We start from the raw sequence: 22483 nt of genomic DNA, 5'->3' as shown, positions 1-22483 counted from the left end.
AGAAAGAACTCACTGCACAAACAATATGCAGTCTCTTTATTTAGTCTCTTTAGTGTGTAGTCTGTATCACTCATACAAGAGATGTGCAGGCAGTAGGAAACATACTGTGAAGTCAAATTTGTAGTGTTGAATTCAACATTTACTTACAAATGATAGAAGAATACTGAATTAGCCAGTCTCTGATGAATAACTACTGAAATATTGCCTCTATATGATTTTGTAAACTCTGATCACAGAAATAAAACAATACTTTACGTGAATAAGACTGCTTTTATTAACAAATTAGTAGGCAGGGTGACATTACAAGAGATAGACTCCATATACATCAACAGTTGCATAAGCAATAATATATATAGAATAAAATAAGACAAAAGTCTAAAATGCGTAAATATGGAATCTGGCAAACAATACAAGATGTGATGAACAGTTATCAATTCAGTGACATCTGACCAGTGAAAGCAATATAAAGTAAAGGCAGCTTGCTGATGCTTTCAGAGAAGACTACAAACATTTTGTGGAATGCAGTGGCTCTCAGTCCTAGGCACACTATGCACTGCACATTGTTGTGTTTGCTGTATGATAACACACCCAATTTAGCTTGTAGAAAGTTCAGTAATTAGTTAGGTAGGGGTAACACAAAACTGTGCAGTGCAAGAATTCCATAGGACATGGACTGAGATTCTGTAGTATATTGGCATTGATTCACATTTGAACTGTATTTACATTTGAATACAAAGAAATACACACATTGTATTAATTGACATGAGTTTGTTCTTGATTGCTATATAACTGCTTGTATATGTTCCGCTGATTAAAAATATGTAAGTGTGTAATAATATGTGTTCTGTGCTCTTAATCTATAGATGCTGCTGGCATGTTTCGGTAGAAGTCACTCCTATACACACAGGGTTCATTCCACCTGTTCCTCAGTTTGCATTAGCTTGATGTGTCACTACCAGATTTGGCCACTAGAGAGCACTTTGGTTTTGTATAACTACATTAGACATAAATTGATTGAATGCTGTTGCACTCTGCAGCAATGGAAAAACTAATGGCGTTCACTTGCCTAAACATTGCTGTGAAATTGATTAATCTTGATTTGATTACCTAGCTTTAGTTTTAGTTTTTCAGCTAAGTGCTGTATGTAAGGTATGGTGCCCCTGTCATAGTCCTAAGGGATCAAACCAGGACTAACTCGGAGTTTACTTAATGAGAACATGTGAGCCTGTCTTCTTGCAGTAGCAGAAAGGTGCCAGCCAACTGCAGCAATTCCATATTGGGCCTCTGATACTCATGTGAGGCTGTTTACTGGTTTAAGATCAATCTGGACGATCCTTAATAAAAATGAAACAAAAACATTAAACAAAATGCTCAAACTTCAGTGTAACAACAGAAAATAATAACTGTGCATCTTAAAGAAAGGAAATTTTCCACGTACAACTCTAAGAATAAGATATATAAAAATACGACTCAGAAGCAATGTTCCAGATGCTTGTTTTTGTATTTTGCTTTATGTTTCCTCTCTTCCCTGCATCCCGTAAGTAAAATTGAGTTTGTTGACTAGAATAGCTCTAGGTGTAGATGTAATAGTAGTACATTAATTAAAAAAGCAAAGAAAACAAGAAAGATGTTATAATTCCATAGAAGCATAAGTCTGAGTGCTTTTTTCAATTTTTCAGGATTCTCAATATCTGACAATTTTCATAATCCTTCTGTCTTATTTGCCTTGCTGTCAAGTTGTGACAATGATTTCATGTCAACACTTACTGGTATTTAAATGGTCAGAACCCCTTTCTAAGGGGTAGAATCCTCACCCCAAACCCCCACGGAAAATCAACTTAACTGAGCGATCAGTTTACTTCGACTAGTAAGTAGGCCCACCATTTTAATGACCATTCCTTACACCATAATGTGACGTCATTTTTGAAATTAAATGGACACAGACACAAGAGCACATACACTCCCACAAACATGCATTCATACACCCTCACATACTTTTCCCAACAACTTCCAACATCTGCAGCCGCAGCGTAAAGTATACTCCCAATTTCTGCACATTACATTCCCAAACACACACACACACACACACACACACACACACACACACAGACACACACATACATTGAAACACACACAAAGCTCTGTCTAGTCACTATCTCTCTCATGATCCTGTTCCTCAAGCACTAACTCAGAATCTTCCACTGCCTCTAGCAACTCAGGGCTGTCCTCCCTCTCCCCTGCCTCTCCTCCCTCCAGCTCCATCTCTTCTTCCTCTCCTCCCTCCATCACTCCATTCTCTACCTCCTCTGTCTCCCCACCTACTTCCACCATTTCTGTGCCCTGGATCTCCACCTCCCCTTCACGGATCTTTTTCACATGGAAGGTGAAAGGTGGGACCTTGTACACAGCGGTCTTGGACCGAGCGTAAATGGTGTGATCAGGCGTGAAAGACTTCACCATCTTCTTCTGTGAACTTTTCAGCTTCTCTTTGCGCTCTGGATTGACAGACATGCGGGTGCTGAGCTTGCCCATTTTCTTCTCAATGTTGTGCCGCGTCTTTTCCAGATTCTCCCGTGTCTTCTGCCTAGTCTTCTCCAAGTTCTCCTTGGTCTTCTGCTTGGTCTTTTCCAAGTTTTCTTTGGTCTTCATACGAGTCTTCTCCAGGTTCTCTTTGGTCTTCTGCTTGGTTTTCTCCAAGTTTTCTTTTGTCTTCTGTTTGGTCTTCTCCATCTTTTCCTTTGAGAAGACCGTTTTGATGTTCTGGACACGTTGCAGACTGCTGCGTTTGATGCGTTCTGCTCGAGTCTCTTCGATGGTCTCCTCAATCTCCACCTCTTCTTCATCAGAGGACAGGTCCACGTGAGCCTTCTCTCCTCCATCCTCTCCACCTTCCTCCACAGCCGCTTTGAGCTCCAACTCACCTTCACCCTCAGCTGGCTGGGCCACTTTCATGGACTTGGCCACTGTGACTTTGGAGGGAAGTTTCACCTCATCCTGTATAGGGACAGAGAGTTATTTATTGGGGATTCTACAGGCAGATATACAGTCTCTTGTATTATATTTCCCCACACACATATTGACACAGTTACACACACTTCACATACACACTGTCTTTATTGGGGTCAGTCTTTGACCTATGTACTACTGTAATTTAATATTGCCATGCTTACACCTAGCCTTAATCTTGGTAACTAAAAAGAAAAGTTGTATATACACTAAGCATTACACGTCAATAAAATGCCACCCAAGCAAAAGCCAAAATGAAATATTTAGCCATTACTACCTCTGTTGTAAACACACCTACTTGTCTCTTACAGTGGTGGAACATCAGACCCGAAAGTAAGAGAGTTTTTCTGCTTAACAACTCAAAAAAAACCCTCAGATAATGTATCTTCAAGATGGAAGGAACTACAAATGCTTTGGTGTAGATACATAAGAGTGGGCTGTGCCCCCTAAGTGAGCTGGCTAATGCAGAAAGACACCAGAATATTACCACTAGGAAACATAATTTCTGTATTTATTAGCAGTGTTGCACTACATAATATTATGTAAAACAACAATGTAACAAATGCTAGTTTTAGGCTGAAATACCCTTTTAATGAAGCAAACCATTCACATCATCTAACAAACATAAATAATTGTTTATCAAAAGAAAGCAAGGCAATATTTAATCATGTCACAGCAAACCTACACTAATATGTTTGTGATGTATCAGAAGATATTGCAATCACAATATATAGCAATATAGTATTTTGTTTATATCAAGCAACCCTAAAACAAAGGTAGAGTCAGTTTCAATCTTTTTATGGCTCATGGCTCTGTAAGGAGCTTGAAGCTCATAACTCCTGGCTAAGATACATACACTGCCACTGAAAAGTCCCAGAGCATAGCCGGTCAAGTCAAGTCTAAACAAATATGGAAAGGTATGAGCATTTAGTGTGTGTTCACACAGTTGCCTCTTTTGCTGGAAAAGTACTTCTACCAGCTGGGATGATCATTCTCAAGTATGCCTTATCACCCTCCACCCTCCCTCCCTCTTTTTTTCCATTTTTTTTTCATCCCATCATTTATTTTTCCACTGTCATGTCTCTTCCTTAAGGGCAGAGAAAAATGTATTTTCTTCCTTTGCCAAGCCTGTAAGAGTGCCAAAACTATCAATATCCTGTCTCTATTTACTCCTCCTATTGGTCCTATTGTTCAAGGCACTGCAAATGATAGTGATCTACCACACACATGTACACTCAGTCACACACATACTGTCACCACCTCCAAGGGTGCAGGGCATGGACACACAGCTGGAGTGGTGCTTAAGTTCTAGAGGAGCTCTGTCTCTTTTGTTGTCCTTTTCTCCATTTTTTCCCTGCCCTTCCCTTCCCACCTCTGTCCCACCCAGGCCTTCTCTCTACTCTCATTCTCTGCATTCCATTCACGGAAGCCTCTGGTTCCTGTACACAACACAAAGCTCTGGCCTATTAGTGAAAGAGGCGTTTTTTCCACCAGTGTGATGCACTGGCTTCACAAACACACTGTCTCCAAAGTAGAAAACAAATGCTCATTGTCTTTTTTTAATTGTCCTCTGCTGTGTTCTAAAAGAGGTGATGAAAAAGAGATGTGTGTCTTGGAGGACCTTGATCGAGGGAATTGCTCTGCAGTCATTCAGCAGCATTAAAGGTGCTTTTATATGGGTGGAAATTCATCTGTTTCCCACTCCACAACCAAAAAAAGTCTCAAAGCCAGGACTCAACCTTGAGATGCAGGACTGAGGGGCCTGTGTTTGTGTGTGTGTGCGTGTGTGTGTGAGTGTGTGTGTGTGTGTGTGTGTGTGTGTGTGTAAGACATCAAGAAAACACCTTCAGCACATCTATTTCTGCAGGTTGTGCTGATATTCAAAAACTGAATTTTACTAAAACTTTGCTCTTCCACAAGGCATTCTATGAAGTTCGCATGAAAAAATATTTGAGATGCAAATAATTAACAAATCATATCTAACCTAACCTATCTACTCTTTTGTACCGTACTGTGCATCAGGAAAAAAATGGCAAAACACATACTTAACAGAAGATTACATAGTTGCCAGAACAACTAAATATAATATTATTTTTTTGTAATATATTTTGCATGCCCATCCTTTGCTTTTATTACAGCTTGTATTCTTTTCAAAAGACTTACTTTCAGGTTTTCAAAGAAATCTGCAGGGATATCTGCTTCGTACAATCCAAGCAACCCCAGTCAAATTGACAGCTGTAGATCCTCTTAGATGCATAGTATTGAGCTGTCTGTTTGCAGTGGGTGGCGTTTTTCAGATCTCTCAAAGATGGAAGTTTCAAATCCTGTTTATCTGATGCAACAATTTTGGTGGTCTACCAGGTCTTGCACAGTTTTTTGAACTTATTTTCCTCTGTTTTTGCCCTTCTTTACACAAATGGATTAGCTTATGTCTAAGCTCCTCAGAAATATATCCTAAAAATTATAAATTATTATAAATAATAAATAAATAAATAATAAATTATAAATAAATCGTTATTTTGATGGGAAATTAAATAAATGAATGGTGGTCTCTGACTTTTGCACAGTACTGTAATAGTGTGATCACCATGTCTATATATGTTTGTAGAAAGAAAAACAAAACATTGAGAAAAATAAAACAAATGGAGAAAGAAGGTTTTGTTCCAACAGCAGCAATATGCAAGTACACAGCTAAAAAAAATTTACCTCATATATTCATAACTCTGCATACTAACATGCCACTATCATGTCGGTCACTGCTGTGCTGAGAGAATAACTATCTTTCATTAATTTGCTTAATCCCATTGTCTCCCCTGATTATAAATGTCAACACTAAGATAAAGTTTTGGAAGGAGAAATTAGATTGAAGCAGCAGATAAATTCAAAGCACAGTAAAGACATTTCCATAAGCCTGACCTTATGGTATGATCATCAGTGTAGGATCAGGTTAAATTGTTTCTATGTAAACAGCATTCTTTTAAAGATACTGGAATGGAAGGACAGGAACATGGAAAACATGTAACAGGAAGTCAGGCAATCACCTCATCCAGCCAGAAGTCAAAGACCCGCCCCTCTCATTAATGTCTCATTGTTCTGTTCCACAGACAGGAAGGGTCACACACTTGGAAACTAGTTGTGTGTGTGTATGACTGTGTCTGCGTGTGTGTGTGTGTGTGTGTGTGTGTGTGTGTGTGTGTGTAAGAGAGAGAGAGAGTTTCCCAGGCAAAGGTGACTCCCAGCATGAAGGCTTGAACTTGCTCAGCCTCAAATTTGACTGAACTGACTATAGGACTGTATAATGTCTGCCTTATAAAATTAATCAAACTCTGATATGTAATTCATCTTATACAGCCATGCCACTGCCAGCAACAAAGATACCAACGCTGACAGCTAGGAATATTTTGTTTATGCACTACTGACAATGTGCATACATTTACTAAAACTAAATTATTCAAATTATTTATATCACATGTGCACAGACAACCAAGAAAAACACATGCACATTCAACATAGTGTAATATTACATTAGAGTGAGCAGTTTATTCTTCCACTCGCACTAGGACCACAGTGAAAACATACTATATGGACAAAAATATTGGGACACATTGCACCCACAGGGGCTTTCATGACATCTCATTCTAAATCCATAGGCAATTATATGGAGTTTGTTCCCCCTGTAGCTATAACAACTTACATTCTTCTGGCAAGCATTCTCCAACATTTGTGAAGTCAGACACTGAAGTTGGATGATAGGGACTGGCTTGCAATCTCTGTTCTAGTTTATCCCAAAGGTGTTTAATGGGGTTGAGGGCAGGGCTCTGTGCAGGCTAGTCAAGTTCTTCCACACCAAACTCACCCAGCCATGCCTTTATGGACCTTGCTTTGTGCACTGGTTAGGCACTGTGCACTTCAGCACTCACTGGGTCCACTCTGTGAGTTTGCATGGTCTACCGCCTCGTGTCTAAGCTGTTGTTGCTCTTAGGTGCTTCCATTTCACCATAATAGCACTTATAGTTGTCAGGGGCAGATCTAGCAGGACAGAAATTTCACAAACTGACTTGTGGCAGAGGTGGCATCCTATGACAGTGCCATGTTTAAAGTTACTGAGCTGATCCATATGACCCATTTTACTGCCAAGGCTATGTACTTAATTTTATCCACCTGTTAGCAATGGATGTGGCTGAAACACCTGAACTCAATAATATTATAATAATAATATTTTTGTCTATATAGTGTAAGTCTTGAATTTTATTATGTTATCTAAGCTGAAATTTAATTCTTGATTTAATTGTCAAATCAACAAAACTAATTTCTCCATGCCTTTTTCAGTTCATCCCTTTTCTTGAAGTAACTCCAAAAATTACTCCATTTGGCTGTGAGCTTGTAGTACAATCTCTATTAGCTGCATACACAACTGGCCTAACATAGTGATTAGTAATGAAGATTTTATATCAGAAAATTGTTAATGTTAGGTTTAATGGTGGGTGTAAAATGTATGAGGAGATTACATAGAAGATAACCCACTTGCGTAAGGAAGGAGAAAGTCAAAGGAAAATAATTGAAGAATAAAAGGAGTTTCCAAAACTTAGTACTATGGGTCTGATGTGTAGCTGTCAAGTAGCTTTTACTGAGAAAAAAATCACACAAAGAAACTGCTGGTCTTCTCAGAACAATGGCCTGGACAAATCTCAACATCGAATGTGTTTGGGATTACTTGGATTCTGAAAAGTAGAAAACCAGCTTCTAAGACTCAACTTTGGAGGTGTGGAAAAATATCACAGCAGATATCTTTGAATAACTGAAAGCAAGTATTTTGAAAAGAATGGAAGCTGAAATAAAGGCAAATGGTAAATACTGAAAAGCATTATATCTAGTTGTTGAGACTTCAGTGTATATGTTTTTTTTTTTTCTGGTGCTGAGAAATAAATAAATTGTACACAATAGCTGATTTAACTGGAAATTAAATAAATGGGGTTGAGGTTTTTTTTTTGTTTTGTTTTGTATTTTTACCCGATTTTCTCCCCAATTTAATCGTCTCCAATTCCACCCTCTAGTTAGGACTCCCCCAATCACACGATGCTATCAACGCTAGGAGGGTGAAGGCTAACACAGGCTTCCTCCGAGACCTGTGAGGCCAGCCACCGCTTCTTTTCGAACTGCCGCTCACGCAACGTCATTGGACAGCTGAACGCGCTCGGAGGAAAGCGCCAACCGCCAGATCTGTTACGTCAGCTAACAGACGCCTGCGCTGACTAGCATCGCGTTGAGTGATGGGGGGAGAAGGAGAGCCATCGTACCCACCGAGAGAGCGAGGCCAATTGTGCTCTCTTGGACTCCCGGCTACGGATGGCTGTAGCATCACCAGGGATCGAGCTCGCGATCTCCTGGTGATAGGGCCAACACTTAGACGGTTGCGCCACTCGGGAGCCCCCATGGGGTTGAGGTTTAATGATTTATATTAAATAAAGTGTTTACTATAACGCTGCTATGATAGACCTGATTCAAGCCCATTCGGGCCTTTTTGCTATGGATCATAACCATGCTGAAACTCCCTGATGAACTCACAGCTCTATCTCTTTACTCTACAGTGAGAAAAGATAGTATCAGGTCTCTTTTCTCTTTCACTTTATCAGTCGTGAAGTCCATGTCCACAGCCTAGTACCTGACATACTATGGGCCTCATGGTCACGTAACCTCTTTTTTAAATGTTCTCTTCTTGACATGTCCTACACAAATGCTCTCATGCAAAAATGCACACATATTTATACACATATTTATACACACACACACACACACACACACACACACACACTGTGTTGCCTGGAGAGAGCAGAGTAACTGTAAGATAAACAGAGCAGACAACTTTACTTTTCCATGAGGCAGAACAGAAAGAAAGCGAGGGGGCGAGGGTGGGTTAGGTTGGCATGATTTGTGACTATATACATCTGAAAAAATGGTTCCAATAGTGTCTATGTGTCATTTGAGAGTTTGTACTGTATATGGGAGTTTATAAAGCAATAATTGTGCCAGTATGTGTGTACAATCATATGCTGAGTTCAGCTGGCTTAAGGGCTACCAGTCAGCAGAAACATTCTCTCGTTTATCTACCCCTACCCCTCCCTCTCTTTCACCCTCAGTATTTGTCAGGCTAAGAAGCACTACCCTGCAGTGAAATGCTATTAGCAAATCATACAAATCAAAAGTCTTTGATAATTTTGTCACATGTTTTTTCTAAAACGCGATTCATTAAAATAAATAGTAAAATATATATGACATCAGACCTTCTTTCTCAGCTGTGCCCATAGAAAAATGAAGAGAGGTGTAGGTGGCTTTTTAGCTGTGTGTATGTGTGTGTGTATGCACGCATGTGTGTGTGGACAGTGGAAGGTTTCCACTTACTAACAGAGCCCCCTCTCTTTAGCCACATGTGAAGAGTTCTTTTACATCTGTTTGACTGCAACCAACTATGTTGCCATGACAACAGGGGAATCCCTCCTCCTTAGGAGCCACACTGTCCCAGCCACAAAGCCCCACCCACAGGATGACCTCACAGCCAGAGGAGAGGAAGCACAGTGGGTGGAGGGGGTTTCCCGGGTATATAGCATTTGGTACACTATGTAGCAGGGAATCCTCTTTACATGTTACATCACCTGATCATCCCAGGAAAAGAAAATATGAGTCAGGAAATGAAGGGAGAGAGAGAAAGAGGGACAGAGATAGAGAGAGAGAGAGAGGGAGACAGAGACTCAGACAGAGAAATAATAGGAAAAGAGGGAGAGGGATAGAAATAGAGGAGGAAAGACAGAGTGTGGAAAAGAGAAGAGAAAGAGATAAGGGACAGAGCGAGACAGAGAGACAGACAGGAAAACGTATAGAGATGTATAGAGAGAGGGAATGTGAGAAAAAGAGAGGAAAAAGTGAGTGAGAGAGGGAAAGAGAAGAAAAGATAGAGGGAGATGGAGATTCTGCATATTCTATGCTTTTATAATTTGTTTTGAACAACCTCAGATGATCAGTGTGTCCACATGCAGCAACACACCCACTCACAAACAAAAACAGCTCTTTTCTCCTAAAGTCATTTCAGGAAAGGCAAATATCTTTTTTAAGCCTCTTATAAACAAACAGGAAAAATTTGGGAGGGCTGAGGAGAGAGAGAGGCAGTCCCATGATGCGAAACAGGAGAATGAGCTCTTTGAAAAACAGTTATGACATTTTTTCTGGAGAGAGATTACTGTTAGTCACTGTTAAAGCTGGCCTGATAACCATCTGACCACAGGATCCAGAAGACTTTCATTCAATTAAGCATGCCTGACAACCACAGATAAAAGTACGTAGGCTATACAGACAGTAAACAGAGACTGGTTACAAACACACACACACACACACACACACACACAAACGCACAGAACAGAGCAAAAAGGATGAGTTAGAAAGAGTGGACAACATAGTCTCTAAAGGAGAAAATACCAGAGTGGGAAAGATTACTATATAAAGTGATGGCATGCTATCTCTGCCTGCAGGGAATAGGGTTTGATGAATCAAATGGTTGTTACTGGGATTCAGCCTTAGAAGCTGATCTTTCCTTGCTGCTATCCACAAACATTCAAACCCGTAGCAATAGGACAACAGATGTATCCATGGTGACCATGAAGACAATTGGTGACAGCTGTGTGCTTGAGGATTCTTTATGATTCACTTTAAATTCAGGCACTGAATTAGGTGATTCATGTTCTTCCTTTCTGATAGGATTCTGCCTGGTACAGTAAGAAAGTACATGATCACACAGAGTCTGAGAACCGAACCAGTTAAGGGCTTTTAAAAAACCTATACAATAGCAGAAGTTCACATAAAGGGCTTACTTACATAATTTCAATACAATACATGAAATCCAACATAAGTGTTGTCACATTGCACTGAACACTAAAGCATGTCTTTAACATTCAGGGGCCACTGTAATGTACTTGGACAATCCTTTTCTTGTGGTGTTTCAGATACCAAACATAAAGTGGGCATGATCCAGCACCCATTATGCTACAAAAGAATTACTGTACAGGAACCTGTTATGCTGCCAAAGTGCTGTGGCATCTACCCTATCCTACCCCCCCTGATTTAAAACTCTGCCTCCAACCACACTCACTGTTGCCATGGTGCTGTTGAGTTATTCTTTCCAATAACAATGGGAGAGCAGAGAGGGCTGTGTTTACAGAGAGATTTATGACTGTGTGGAACGCCAGCATGTCCTCAGAGCACCGCCCACAGTGGGATACCACACTAAACATGACCAGGTCCAAGAAAAGGGTTTTAATGAAAAATCTTTACATTGAGAACTATACCAGAGTACTAGTGACATGCTATCATACCAAAAAATCTACTCAGTACTATGTTATGGTTTTCTGCTCAAACACACCTCACCTGTTAGAGAATCTGTGCATTAGAGCAGGAAAATCACTGAACTGTGCTGGACCGCAGCCCTCCAGGAATGGACCTGCCCACCCATGTTTTTCTAGTTAATTAGTATAATAGAAACAGAAGGAGCAGAATGGGCACAGTCCAATGAACCATGCAGATCTGCACAGCTATACCAAAGACAGTTAAAACATAGTAGAATTCACTGCTATATGCAGGAATGTTTCGGCAGGACTATGCAAGGTGACAGAACAAAGAATATAGTATAGTATATGAGTATAGTATAGTATTATATAGCATTATTGCTTTTACAGTGCAACAGAGTCACTCTCATTAACTGTTCTCCTCAAGAAAGACTTAATTTTTTAAGCACATTTATGGTGACTTCTGTTGTACAGTAATAATGCTCCCATTGTAGAGTTGATTTGGGTGGCAATAGCACTATAGCACTCTCTGTCCACTTGTGTATGTCTTATGCTAAAGATACATCTCTGATGTCTCTTACATGTCCTCCACTCCTAACAAGTAATTAGGGCAATAGAAGGAACTTTTACTATTGTTTATTTTTCTGTAATATGTAAGAATTCATCTACTAAGGCAGTATACCAACTGAACTAAAAGCAAAATGCTGGTTTTACCCTTAAGAACACTCTGCTAGCAATAGAATGGACTGAAAAACACCTCTGCAGTAACAGGATCTTCTCTATGATCTATGATTCACTATATTAACATCGGAGAAATCAAGCCTGAACGTGAAAGGGAAACTATAAACATTGGAGAGATCTATGATAAATGATAAATCTGCAAAGACAAGCATAAGGGAAGAATTATGGAAAAACTGAGCAAAAGTAAGAAAGTGTGAAAGTGTGTGTGTGTGTGTGTGTGTGTGTTGTGTGTGCGCATGTGTATGTGTGTTGGAGAGGTGCGAGCAAGAAAGAGAGGAGTAATGCCAAAAGCATTCACTGTAGCAGGAGCAGGCCAGAGAGCCCCGAGCCATCTCCGTGTTTCAGACAAGCACAGAGATTAACTGTGAAGAACTGGGAGGAATTACATGACCCAAACTGGCTAAAAAAAACGCAAAACAGCGACGAGTGCCAAGAGCGAATAAAGCCATGTAGGGCGCCATGGACCAAGGCCAAACAGAGCAGTGAGGATTTCTCCAAACTCTGTTGCTTTATGAGCTTTCAGGCTTGGCTAGTCAGGGAGAACCCTGGATCAAACACGAAGAAAAAAAACCCACACAGGAAGACAGGACCCAAAGTTCTTCCCCCGAACAATCACACAAGTATGCAATGCAATCTATTTATAGTCTCCACAGGCCATCTCTGTTTCCCCTCTCACAAGTGTTTGTGTGTGCATGTGTGTGTTAATTAAGCATTTGGGAGTCCAGATGTCTACCTCTTCCCTTTGTTCAACTCTATGTTACTCGCTAATCGCTTGACGTAATGTGAGGATAGACTGGACTCTTTCTCTCCCGGCAACAGTGAGAGAGCACTTACCTCAGTAGAACACATGCCAAATAGATGTAAGACAAACTGATCTTTCTAAATGACGTAGATAACTGAGGTATTTCTGTAACTTTGCCATATAAGGCCGTTCAATTTGAAAAAGGCAGATAAAATACATAAATTCTCAGCCCATTTACCAGGGCCAGTATAAATGGCAAACTCATATGTTCCATCCGTAGACAGCTTACATAAGACAATCTCCTCTCATTTCTCAGATATATTATACATTCTGGGTGTTTGAAAGGAGAGATCAATGTCACGTTTTTCTGTCTGGCTGTAAAGCTACTTCACCACAGCTAGACTGAACAATTCACAACTCATTAATTGACTACTAATAGTTTTATGGTCTGCTTGGTTTGAACACAACTACTTTCTGCTCTGTAATGGTTCTTGACTTGAGCATTTATTGGTGTAGAATCCTTACATTTTTTAATGGTTCTTCCCAATGGCACATCTCAAAATTTGCAAAACTTTCTTTGAATATTTATATTGTATATATTGAAAGGTTCTTTAGGAAACCAAAAGTGGTTCTTCTATGGCATCACTCCAAAGAGCACTTTTTGGCACATTTATTTTAAGAGTGTAGCTCTAAAACAAGGACTGGGCTTCAGCCTTGGGAACACCAGGGGATGACACAATTACTTTTAACTGAAGTAAATTTTAGCCATGTTTGTTTTGCACTCTGGCTGTGACCTGCGCCATAAGCAGCCTGTGTTAAGAGGGTAGGAGGAGCTTGTGGTCATGTTTGGGATTATAAATAATGGCAGCAATGGAAGGCAAAATGTTTGGATCTGCAGAAATAAAAGAGTGATGAATGAAGTGGGAGTGAGTGAAATATTGGAGTGATTTGATAATACACATGGGAGTGGCTGGTGTGGGTGGATATTATTAACAAAGTGCAAGGGGGGACAATGTGTGGATATGTGAGAGAGAGTTGAGAGAGAGATCAGAGATAGATGGGATTGGGAAAAGACCTGGAGGAGTGGAAGGGAGAACAGAGAGAGAAAGAGAGGGTAGTGGAAGAAAGAGAGAGAGAGAAAAAAGGAGGGAGAATGCCTGAGGGATGAATCAGCCTGGTAAATATGTGCTTCATTAAGAAACCACACCCTAATACCTTCTCCCCTCTCTCTCTCTCTCTCTCTCTCTCTCTCTCTCTCTCTCTCTCTCTCTCTCTCTCCCCCCCTACATACATGCATCTCTCTGAACAGACAAAAATTTGAAACATAACAAAAAACTTGACAAAAGTCTAGTTGCTCATTTACCCATTACCCTACCCATTTAAAGGGTTATTTCATCAATTTTTCACATTCTAAATATAAATCAGTTGTTAGCATGTAAACTAAGTCATTCAGAGTGGTCTGAAATAGTTCACTGTAAAGAAACTTATCAGCTTGGATAAGAATTTGTGATGTCTACAACACAATATAACAATTTTATTTATACTTTTTGAGACAACCAGTGAACCTACATGTTTTATATATGTGCACAAAACAGATAATCTTACAGTGACATGCGTGATGTAATCTGCTGTAAATGTGTTTTAAGGAACACTCATCTCAAAACTATCATAAAATTATGTGTTAGGCATCAATGTATTTGTAACCATTTTGTGTGTGAGGCAGCTTTTAGTGGCTAGTAAACACATCAGACGTCTAGTTCCTATCATCACCACTGTGAACAATTTTGCATCTGTAAGAGTGACGTCTTGATGCTTTAGTTATGCATAAATTTTGAAAAATCGATGGAATTGTACCCAGATCAAGAGTTAAAATAAAGGCCCCATTTTTTAAATAAACAAGTTTCATGTAATATGTAAAGAATGCATTCTTCACTCCCCAGTCCACACAGTCTACACATGGAAACCAGCTGCTCAACGTTTTATGTGATGTCACGAAAGCCAACACATTTACATACACCTGCCTTTCAGTCTACAGCAGCTTAACTTTACCTATTCACTTTGCTGTTATAAAGAGTGTTTCTTTTTGAATGAAGCACAGTACAGAAAAGCCAATCAGAACAGAGGTCATTTTCATATATCAGTTTTAAAGGTGCCATAGCAAAAACTGCCTGTTTAATTCTGAGAGATAAAGAGAGGTTGGTAAAAGGTCAAACAAAAATGAACATGGTAAGTGGGCCTCTGAGAAAAGATTACAAGTAAAATGCGGGATATGACCCCTTAAAGACTTAAGTTGATTTCCTTGTGTTTTTAAGTGATTATATTACTAAAAAAGAAGAAATTCTTCTCTTCTAGTCTAGCTAAGAACATGGACATGTATGATTAAATGTAGGTGACACAACCACATCACCTTGGGATTGCATTAGCAGAATTTATCACTCCAGAGAACTGACAAGGTGTGTACACCAACATAGGTGTTTGCATGCGTGTGGTCTTAGACACTCACACAGTGTGAGTGGTTACTATAGCATCGGCAGCTTCTTTTTGCAGAAGATCAACTAGCCTGTTCCTACTGAGAACAAAGCTCTATGTGTGTGAAGTGTGGGGGTGGGGGTTGTGTGTGAACTATCAGTGTGTTCTCAATAAGTAAAAGAGTCAAGTGTTAACTGATTATTTGTGTTAAAAGTTAAGTTTGCTCTTTGCTCCTTTCGCAGTTTTTCATTATGTGTAATGAGTGTTAGCATTGTGTAGGAGAAAAGAGGAGAGAAGTTTCCAGGGTGTGGCTGGCTACTGTAGCTGTTCCTTCAAGCGCCCAGCAATAAAGGGGTTTCATCACAAAATCGGAATCCCCCTTGCACATACACACACGCATACACACACAGAAAGTACATGAGTACATGAAATACTGTGCAAGGAGCAAAGAGCAAAAGGCAAAAGTAACTTTTAACACAAAAACTTTTAACACTTTTTCCCTACCAAGAACCCACTCTCTCTGTCTGTTGCTCTCTCTCACTCACAGAGTTCCTGCTGTAGAGGAATTTGTCTTTGACAACGACATCAAAACTTCAAGTAGTAAAATAATCTTTTGTCATTGTGGAACTTTTCACTGTTCACTATTGACTTTTAAGAACAATTATTCTCTCATTGGTTTTACATGCTATATATGAAACAATGTTTCCCTACATATGACACGTATTAGCAGGCAGCCAAAGCAAATTTTATAGCCATGGTGAATAAGAGTCAGAACAAGTGATTCAGTAGATGAATGGATTAAGGCTGGGCAATAAGACAAAACATATCTTTATCATGATAAATTATGTCACAATACAATGCAATATGCTTTTCTGAGCATATTATGCATATAGTTAGATCTTGTAGAACAATGACCAACTGCATGTTTCATTACAAAGAGAGCAAAATTAGTCTTGTATAACTGACTTTAATGCAACACAGTATGTGGAATATTGAATAGAAATAATTTTGCACACAGTTTTTGATAGTATTTTTAAAATGTAGCACTACTGGCTCTTTTGTCTTTGTTCCAACTGATTAGATGTCTGAAATATAATATCATGTATTATAAAATTTCTTAAAGTATTGCAATATTATATTTTTGCTATATCGCCCTCCTCTAGAATGGATCTCATATCGACTTGTGTGAAGTGATAGAACACATAAGTTTAACTTGATGGGGAAGATCAATCAAACACTAAGAGAAATATGAAATGCTTCTACCTCTGTAACACACTCTATAATGGGTTAACAAGTAAAAGAGAAAAAAATAACAGATTAAATAGCCGCTTGTGCCATTTGGACAAGTAACTCTGTGTCTGATAGAGAATGTTAAGGGTCAACTGCTGCAATACAAAATGTATTTCTATAGTTATAACACAAATATGTATGATACAGCCTTGAACTGTTTGGCATTTGACTTCCTTAAATGTGACAGCAACGCTACTGCAAAGTTCAAAACTTTTGAGGAAGGAGAGGTCAAGTGGAAAAAAGTGCCATTTTCCATTTTAGCTTTTTTTCATGAAATTGTTTCTTCTTATTACAGCTGCTTATAAGGCTTTACATTAGCTATAGACACTCAGTTTGGTTATTAAATGTGGTGTAGGTAAAGGGGAGATTCACCAGAGCTGCAATGCACTTATTTATCCCCCCCCCGGGAACAAAGATAAGCGGTTTCAGAAGATGTGTGTGTATGTGTGTGTATTTGGTTTAATTTACTCATCTGTTAAACTTACTAATGCAATAGTAAGATTTTAGAAACACTGTTTCTTGTATAATGTATAATTAATTTGGTTAAGTCATACTGACCACAAAGTCTGTTGCCCAGAACACTTTTCAGTTTCCATAGTGGTTTCTGTTAGTTAACTCTTATTTTGTAATTTTTCATTAGTTCTCTTCACAAAATGTTATTTTTGGGTCTTAGCATATGTTCATGCTAAATGTTAAATTTGGGTGCATTTTACATATTTTCATTACTTTAATGGAGTTGTTTCAATTGATACTAGTACAGTGCACAGGATGAGAATTCGATTCAAATTAACCTAACTAATCCAAGATTATTGATCTAACTTGAAAAAGTAGAGTTCTGCCAGCTCAAATGAAACTATTAAATTATTGGGCCTTTTAGTCAATCTTACTTGCTTTAGAAATGTGGATCACTGAAAAATAGAAAGTAACTATAACTCATATATAAAGTTACCTAAGCTTGAACCTGGTAAGTGACACTTTTTTTTCAAGGCAATAAGTTTTCATGGTTTTTAAAGTAAAGTCAACAAAGTTTACATTATGGGTACAAATAGTTTCTGTTCTACTTATTCCCGTTTTGGAACTCTGCTGTTTCCCTTCATGTCGTCATTGAACTTTGAGTGCGTGTGTGTGCGTGCATGAGGCAGGCTCCTCTACCCCATCTGACTCAGTATGTGGAAACTCTGAATATTCTTGCGCCACTGTGCAAAGCTGCAAGCTATTACACATTACAGCATCCAGACTCAGAAAAGCCTTAACTACAGACAACCAACCAGCTGCTACTCAGACACAAACTGCTTCTCTCTCTCTCTCTCTCTCTCTCTCTCTCTCTCTCCTTGTTTCATTCTCTTGCTATTTTTTCTTCCCTGCACACACACATGAATGTATTTAAGAAGTATTTTAAAGTTTAGTCAGGAGGCTGTTGTGTGCATGTGTTTCTTGGTCCTAAATGTGTAACTCTGCATAAGACAAATTCTACAAGAAGAGAGTGAAATGACGAGAAATATTCCGTTCTCTGATAGAGTTTGAGGTTTACTTCTGAACTGGGTGTGGTACAAGGCGTGATCGGCAGCAGGAGGTCATCTGAAAATCACAAGCAATGTTCCATATGCGAGGAGTTACATATCCAGATACTTTCTCTGAAGTGTAAATAGTGAAAAAAGGAAAATCTAGAGTTCTTCATGTTTTTTGATTTTGGTAAGAATCCCATTCATGTCAACAGACCTTTCAGTAACCACTGTTAATAGGTATTAAAATGCAATAAAGTGTCTAAAAACATGAACCTACAAGAAAGGAAGCAAACTTGGATATGATTATATCAGCTTAAATGGATAACTAAATCAGATATTGCTTCTTTTGTCCCTCACCTTTATAGGAACCACATCCAAAGATCCATATTATGCATGCACATAATCTGATTAACACGTAACCTTATATGGTAATGTTATATGATTATGTAGATTACATGTGCATGGATTTATGACTTTGTTACTTTTAGTCCCCATCTTTTTGGGAACCACACCCAAAAGACATTAAATGCACACACACACACACACACACACACACGCTTGCGTGCGTGGGCTATACATGCTTCTCATATGTATTACGTATATGTAAGCACCTATACTATAGAGAGAAGTAATTGGTAGGCCAAAAGTAATTATTTTAGGATAATCATAAATGTCCTAACCTTAACAACCTTACCACAGCTTTGTCTCATCAGTTTTTTAATGTGAAACATGTAGTGGCCTTAAAAAGCACTTTAAAAATGTCAGAACAATTTTGTTGGTCTTCATTTTTGGAGGTCCCTATAAAGTCATGACACTTTTATCTTGAATATGTATGACAACAAACAAACACACATACACATATGCACACACACACATACACACACAGATTACTTCACCTGGTAGATCATGACTTTGAAGTTCCTCCTCTTGAGGAGTTCGCTCTCGTTGCTCTCCAGCCGTTTTATCTGGCCAGCCTGCTTCTCCAAGTTGCTGCGCACTGTCTTCACATTCACGCTGACTTTGCGCACCTTCTCCAGCATCTTGTTGACAGAGTTGGCCGTGGTAGTGTGGCTCTTGGTCAGCTTGGTAAGCTCGCCCTGGATGCCAGTCACTGAACGTTCCATCTCTTGCTGCCTGGCCTCCAGGCCGGCCTGCGTCTGCTGAATCTGGTCCACCGTCCCAATGATCTTATCCAGCAGAGACAAAATCATCACTCCGTTCATCTGGCCAGTGCTCTTGTCTCCCTCCTCTGCCTGCTCTTTCTCTGCGGCCTCCTTGGACTTGGCATCCGAGGTGGTGGCAGCCTCCTCATCATCATCAGAGGGTGGCAGATTGACCTCATCGTCAGAAATCTCGGTGAGGGTCTTCTCCTGCTCAGGAGTGTCCAGCTGCAGGCTGGGGACTTCTAGCACCTCCATGATGAAAGAGTTTCAGACTGTAGGTGAAACAATGGAGCAGTGAGAGGCTTTATCTCTGTTCTTGAGTGCACTCTATAACTTCACCTTACTTTTTCCTCTTCTTGATAGAACACTTTTTGCTCTCTGTCTAAAATACACCGCACACACACAAGCTCTCTCCTTCTCTGAGCGTGTTCTAGGTTGGACAGTAACCAGTGCAGGGAGGGCAGGCGGCTGTCGAGGCTCAGTGCAGCATGAGTGCTGGGACACGAATAGCAGAGCTCTCTGGGAAACCCTCCTGACAAATCAGCTGCTTGCCAGCTTTTCCTTTTTTTCCCCTCCCACTCTCTCTCGCTCTCTGTCTCTCCCTTCTCTCTCCCCTTCTCTTTGCCTTCCTTTCTCTCTCTCACTCTGTCTTTCTTCCCTTCCCTTCTCTTTCCCACTCTTGTACGTGCATTTTAATATGTGTGCATGCGAGAGCATTACTCCACCCAGTGGTCTACTATGGGGGAAGCCTTATATAGGGATTTTTGGAATAGTTAGTGTGGGGCTGTGGAAAGAGCAGTAGTGGTGGGCAGGCACAGACACAGCTAGGGGAGGAATGTGGATCCACTGCTCCGGAGTTGAAGAAATCCCAAAAGGTCCATTTTCCCAATGACTTTTTCCATGTAGCATAATAGCAACTGAGAGAAGGATAGGAAAGTGACAGCTGGGTGTTTGAAAATTGTGTGTATGTGTCATAAATGTCCTGCTTTTTTAACTCCATAATTATGCCTTAAAATTGGCAGTAAATTTAAGTTTGATCTATGTAGAGGGTGTGTTAACTTAGGAAAATAAACAAATTATGTATTTTGACTGAGGGGGTTCAAACTTTTGCATATGACTGTATGAACCATATGTGTAACACTATGTTCTGACAATGTACAAAAACAAGTATGTATTGTGTATGCACTCATTGTTCATTTATTAGGTCCACTTTGAAGTTCTACAATTACAGATTATGTTCCATCTATTTCTTTACATAATTTCATGGGTTAGGACCCAAACAGGACCATCACAGAGTAGGTGGTAGCTCATTTTCAGTGCTGTAGTGACACTGACATGGTAGTGGCATGCTAGTGTGTGGGGGGTGGGGGTTGGGGGGGTTTGGGGGGTGTTGCAGAGAGTGGATCATACACAGCACTGTTGCTGACATTTTCTAACAAGTCAGTGTTACTGCTGGGCTGAGAATAGTGAACAGGGTAAAGAAAGGCTAACAAATTATGCAGAGAAATAAATGGACTACAACGAAATACAAGGTGCAGCTATATTAAAGAATCTATATGGTAAATGACTGAAGTTAGATGAAGTGACATGAAGGTACCTAATAAAGTGGCCAGTGAGTGTATACAGAGTGTTTGTGTAAGAAGGAGAAGAGAAAGAGGGATAGAGAGTTCTTGAGCTATATAGTTCTCATCACTGAATAAAATTCCTATTGCTCTAGCTGCTAAACTAGCTGCTTGTAAAATGTGCATTGGTTGTCACAAGTCGATCTGAAACTCAGGCTGTGATTACTTCACAGTCTGGTCAATAATACATTTTACTAAGTATTTGACACTTCATTTACCTCTAGAGTGAGTCGTAAACATTACAAGTAACATCACTAACATTCCAAATAGCAACCTCTGGCCTGAGAGACAAGGAGAGCATAAGAAAGAGTTAGTGGGAATGCCACCTCTTGCCCTGTAGTCATAGCTGACTCTAAATATACACTCAGCTCATTACAGGGCCTGTGCCACATTTTTCTCCTCAACCCCTGTCACCTTTACACTTTCATCAGATCCACTGCAATGTCTATCTTTAGCATTCTGAATCAGGCTTCACAATTCAATTCAAATTGTAACTTTTTTTGTAACATTGTAACATTTGTGCAACTCCCCAACTGCAAGACATTGGTTTCACTCTGTGCACAACTGAGAAAGTGAGAGAAAATTATGTTTTTGATGATGTCGCAAAGATAACCAAGGATGGAAAATATGCTCTGTGGCAAGTATGATCTCAAATGTCCTGAAAATCTAGGAATTTTTGAACAGACTGACATTTGTGCCAAGCTCTCCCTACTTGGCAAAGCATCCCTGTCATCAGCACAGTGATGACTCATTTAGCAGTACTCCAGGCTGCCACGACTCTAAGCTGCATGTGAAAACTCTTAGTGCTCAAGAAAGTGTCCATGGTGATAAACATCAAGTGTTACCGCTAGTGCCATTATAATTATATCACGTTTTATTAATTTAAATAATTTGCTGTATTTATAATGACCATTTTAGCAACATACTGTTTAATGACCTACAAAATAACTACAAAATGGATGAAGCTATATGAAAGTAAGAGGAGTGCAGAAGTAGTTTAAGAAGTAGTTCTTGTAGTAATTTCAGTCCTGGGGACACACAGAAACAATCTCAAACTATGAAAATATTAATTCATGTGCACTTGCAGTATGTTTTTGGAACAACTGCACCAGAGAAGGTCTGAGGTTAATACATGTTCTTTAAAATTTCACAGAAACATCTCAATTGGAATGATCACAAAACCATGAGATTCAGGAACGAAGTGTTATAGATTTTCTTGTGAAGTATTAACAGAGACACCGACTTTTATACAGGACATTTACTGTTGTCAGTAGCCTTAAGGCGACAGCCTTACAGTGTCCAACAAAACAAAAAAATCAGTGTGACATGATGTTTAAATATACACATCTCAGTGAGGTCAGATGTTCCTCAAGACACCTTGGCACAGCTAACTCTGGGACTCAGCCTAGCTGCAGATACCATGTCTAAAGAGGTTGTGACTTTCAACTTTATTAGGATGCCACCTGCTGTCCTGGAATATAGTGCTCCTGAGGTTGACTGTGGTGCATCCAGTTCAATGACACTTAAAGCACATACGATTTCTGAAGCTAAGATGTCTTAGCACAGTAATGGTGTCAAAATGATAATTAAGATGTAATTTGGCTTGCATTATCAA

The 22483-nt window shown here is 39.5% G+C and overlaps 1 protein-coding gene across 1 annotated transcript; it reads right to left on the bottom strand.

Moving 5' to 3' along the window:
- Positions 1-250: 250 nt before the first annotated feature.
- cavin1b (caveolae associated protein 1b) lies at positions 251-19927 on the bottom strand. Its single transcript, XM_036560635.1, has 2 exons — positions 18980-19927; positions 251-2994 (listed from the first exon to the last, which is right to left on the bottom strand). Exons 1-2 carry the CDS (start codon positions 19499-19501, stop codon positions 2146-2148), a joined length of 1371 nt encoding a protein of 456 aa, XP_036416528.1. The 5' UTR covers positions 19502-19927; the 3' UTR covers positions 251-2145.
- Positions 19928-22483: the final 2556 nt, after the last annotated feature.

The sequence above is a fragment of the Colossoma macropomum genome, unplaced genomic scaffold (assembly GCF_904425465.1).
Source record: "Colossoma macropomum unplaced genomic scaffold, Colossoma_macropomum, whole genome shotgun sequence".
Lineage (NCBI taxonomy): Eukaryota > Metazoa > Chordata > Actinopteri > Characiformes > Serrasalmidae > Colossoma > Colossoma macropomum.
This window is presented reverse-complemented; position numbering and strand designations above follow the sequence as displayed.

Bases quoted from the DNA above. Each gene is read 5' to 3' on its own strand.
- cavin1b (XM_036560635.1), bottom strand. From the start codon at position 19,501: ATGGAGGTGCTAGAAGTCCCCAGCCTGCAGCTGGACACTCCTGAGCAG. The intron at 2,995-18,979 runs GTGAAGTAATCT...GTCCCTATACAG, and splicing joins TCAAAGTCATGATCTACCAG to GATGAGGTGAAACTTCCCTC.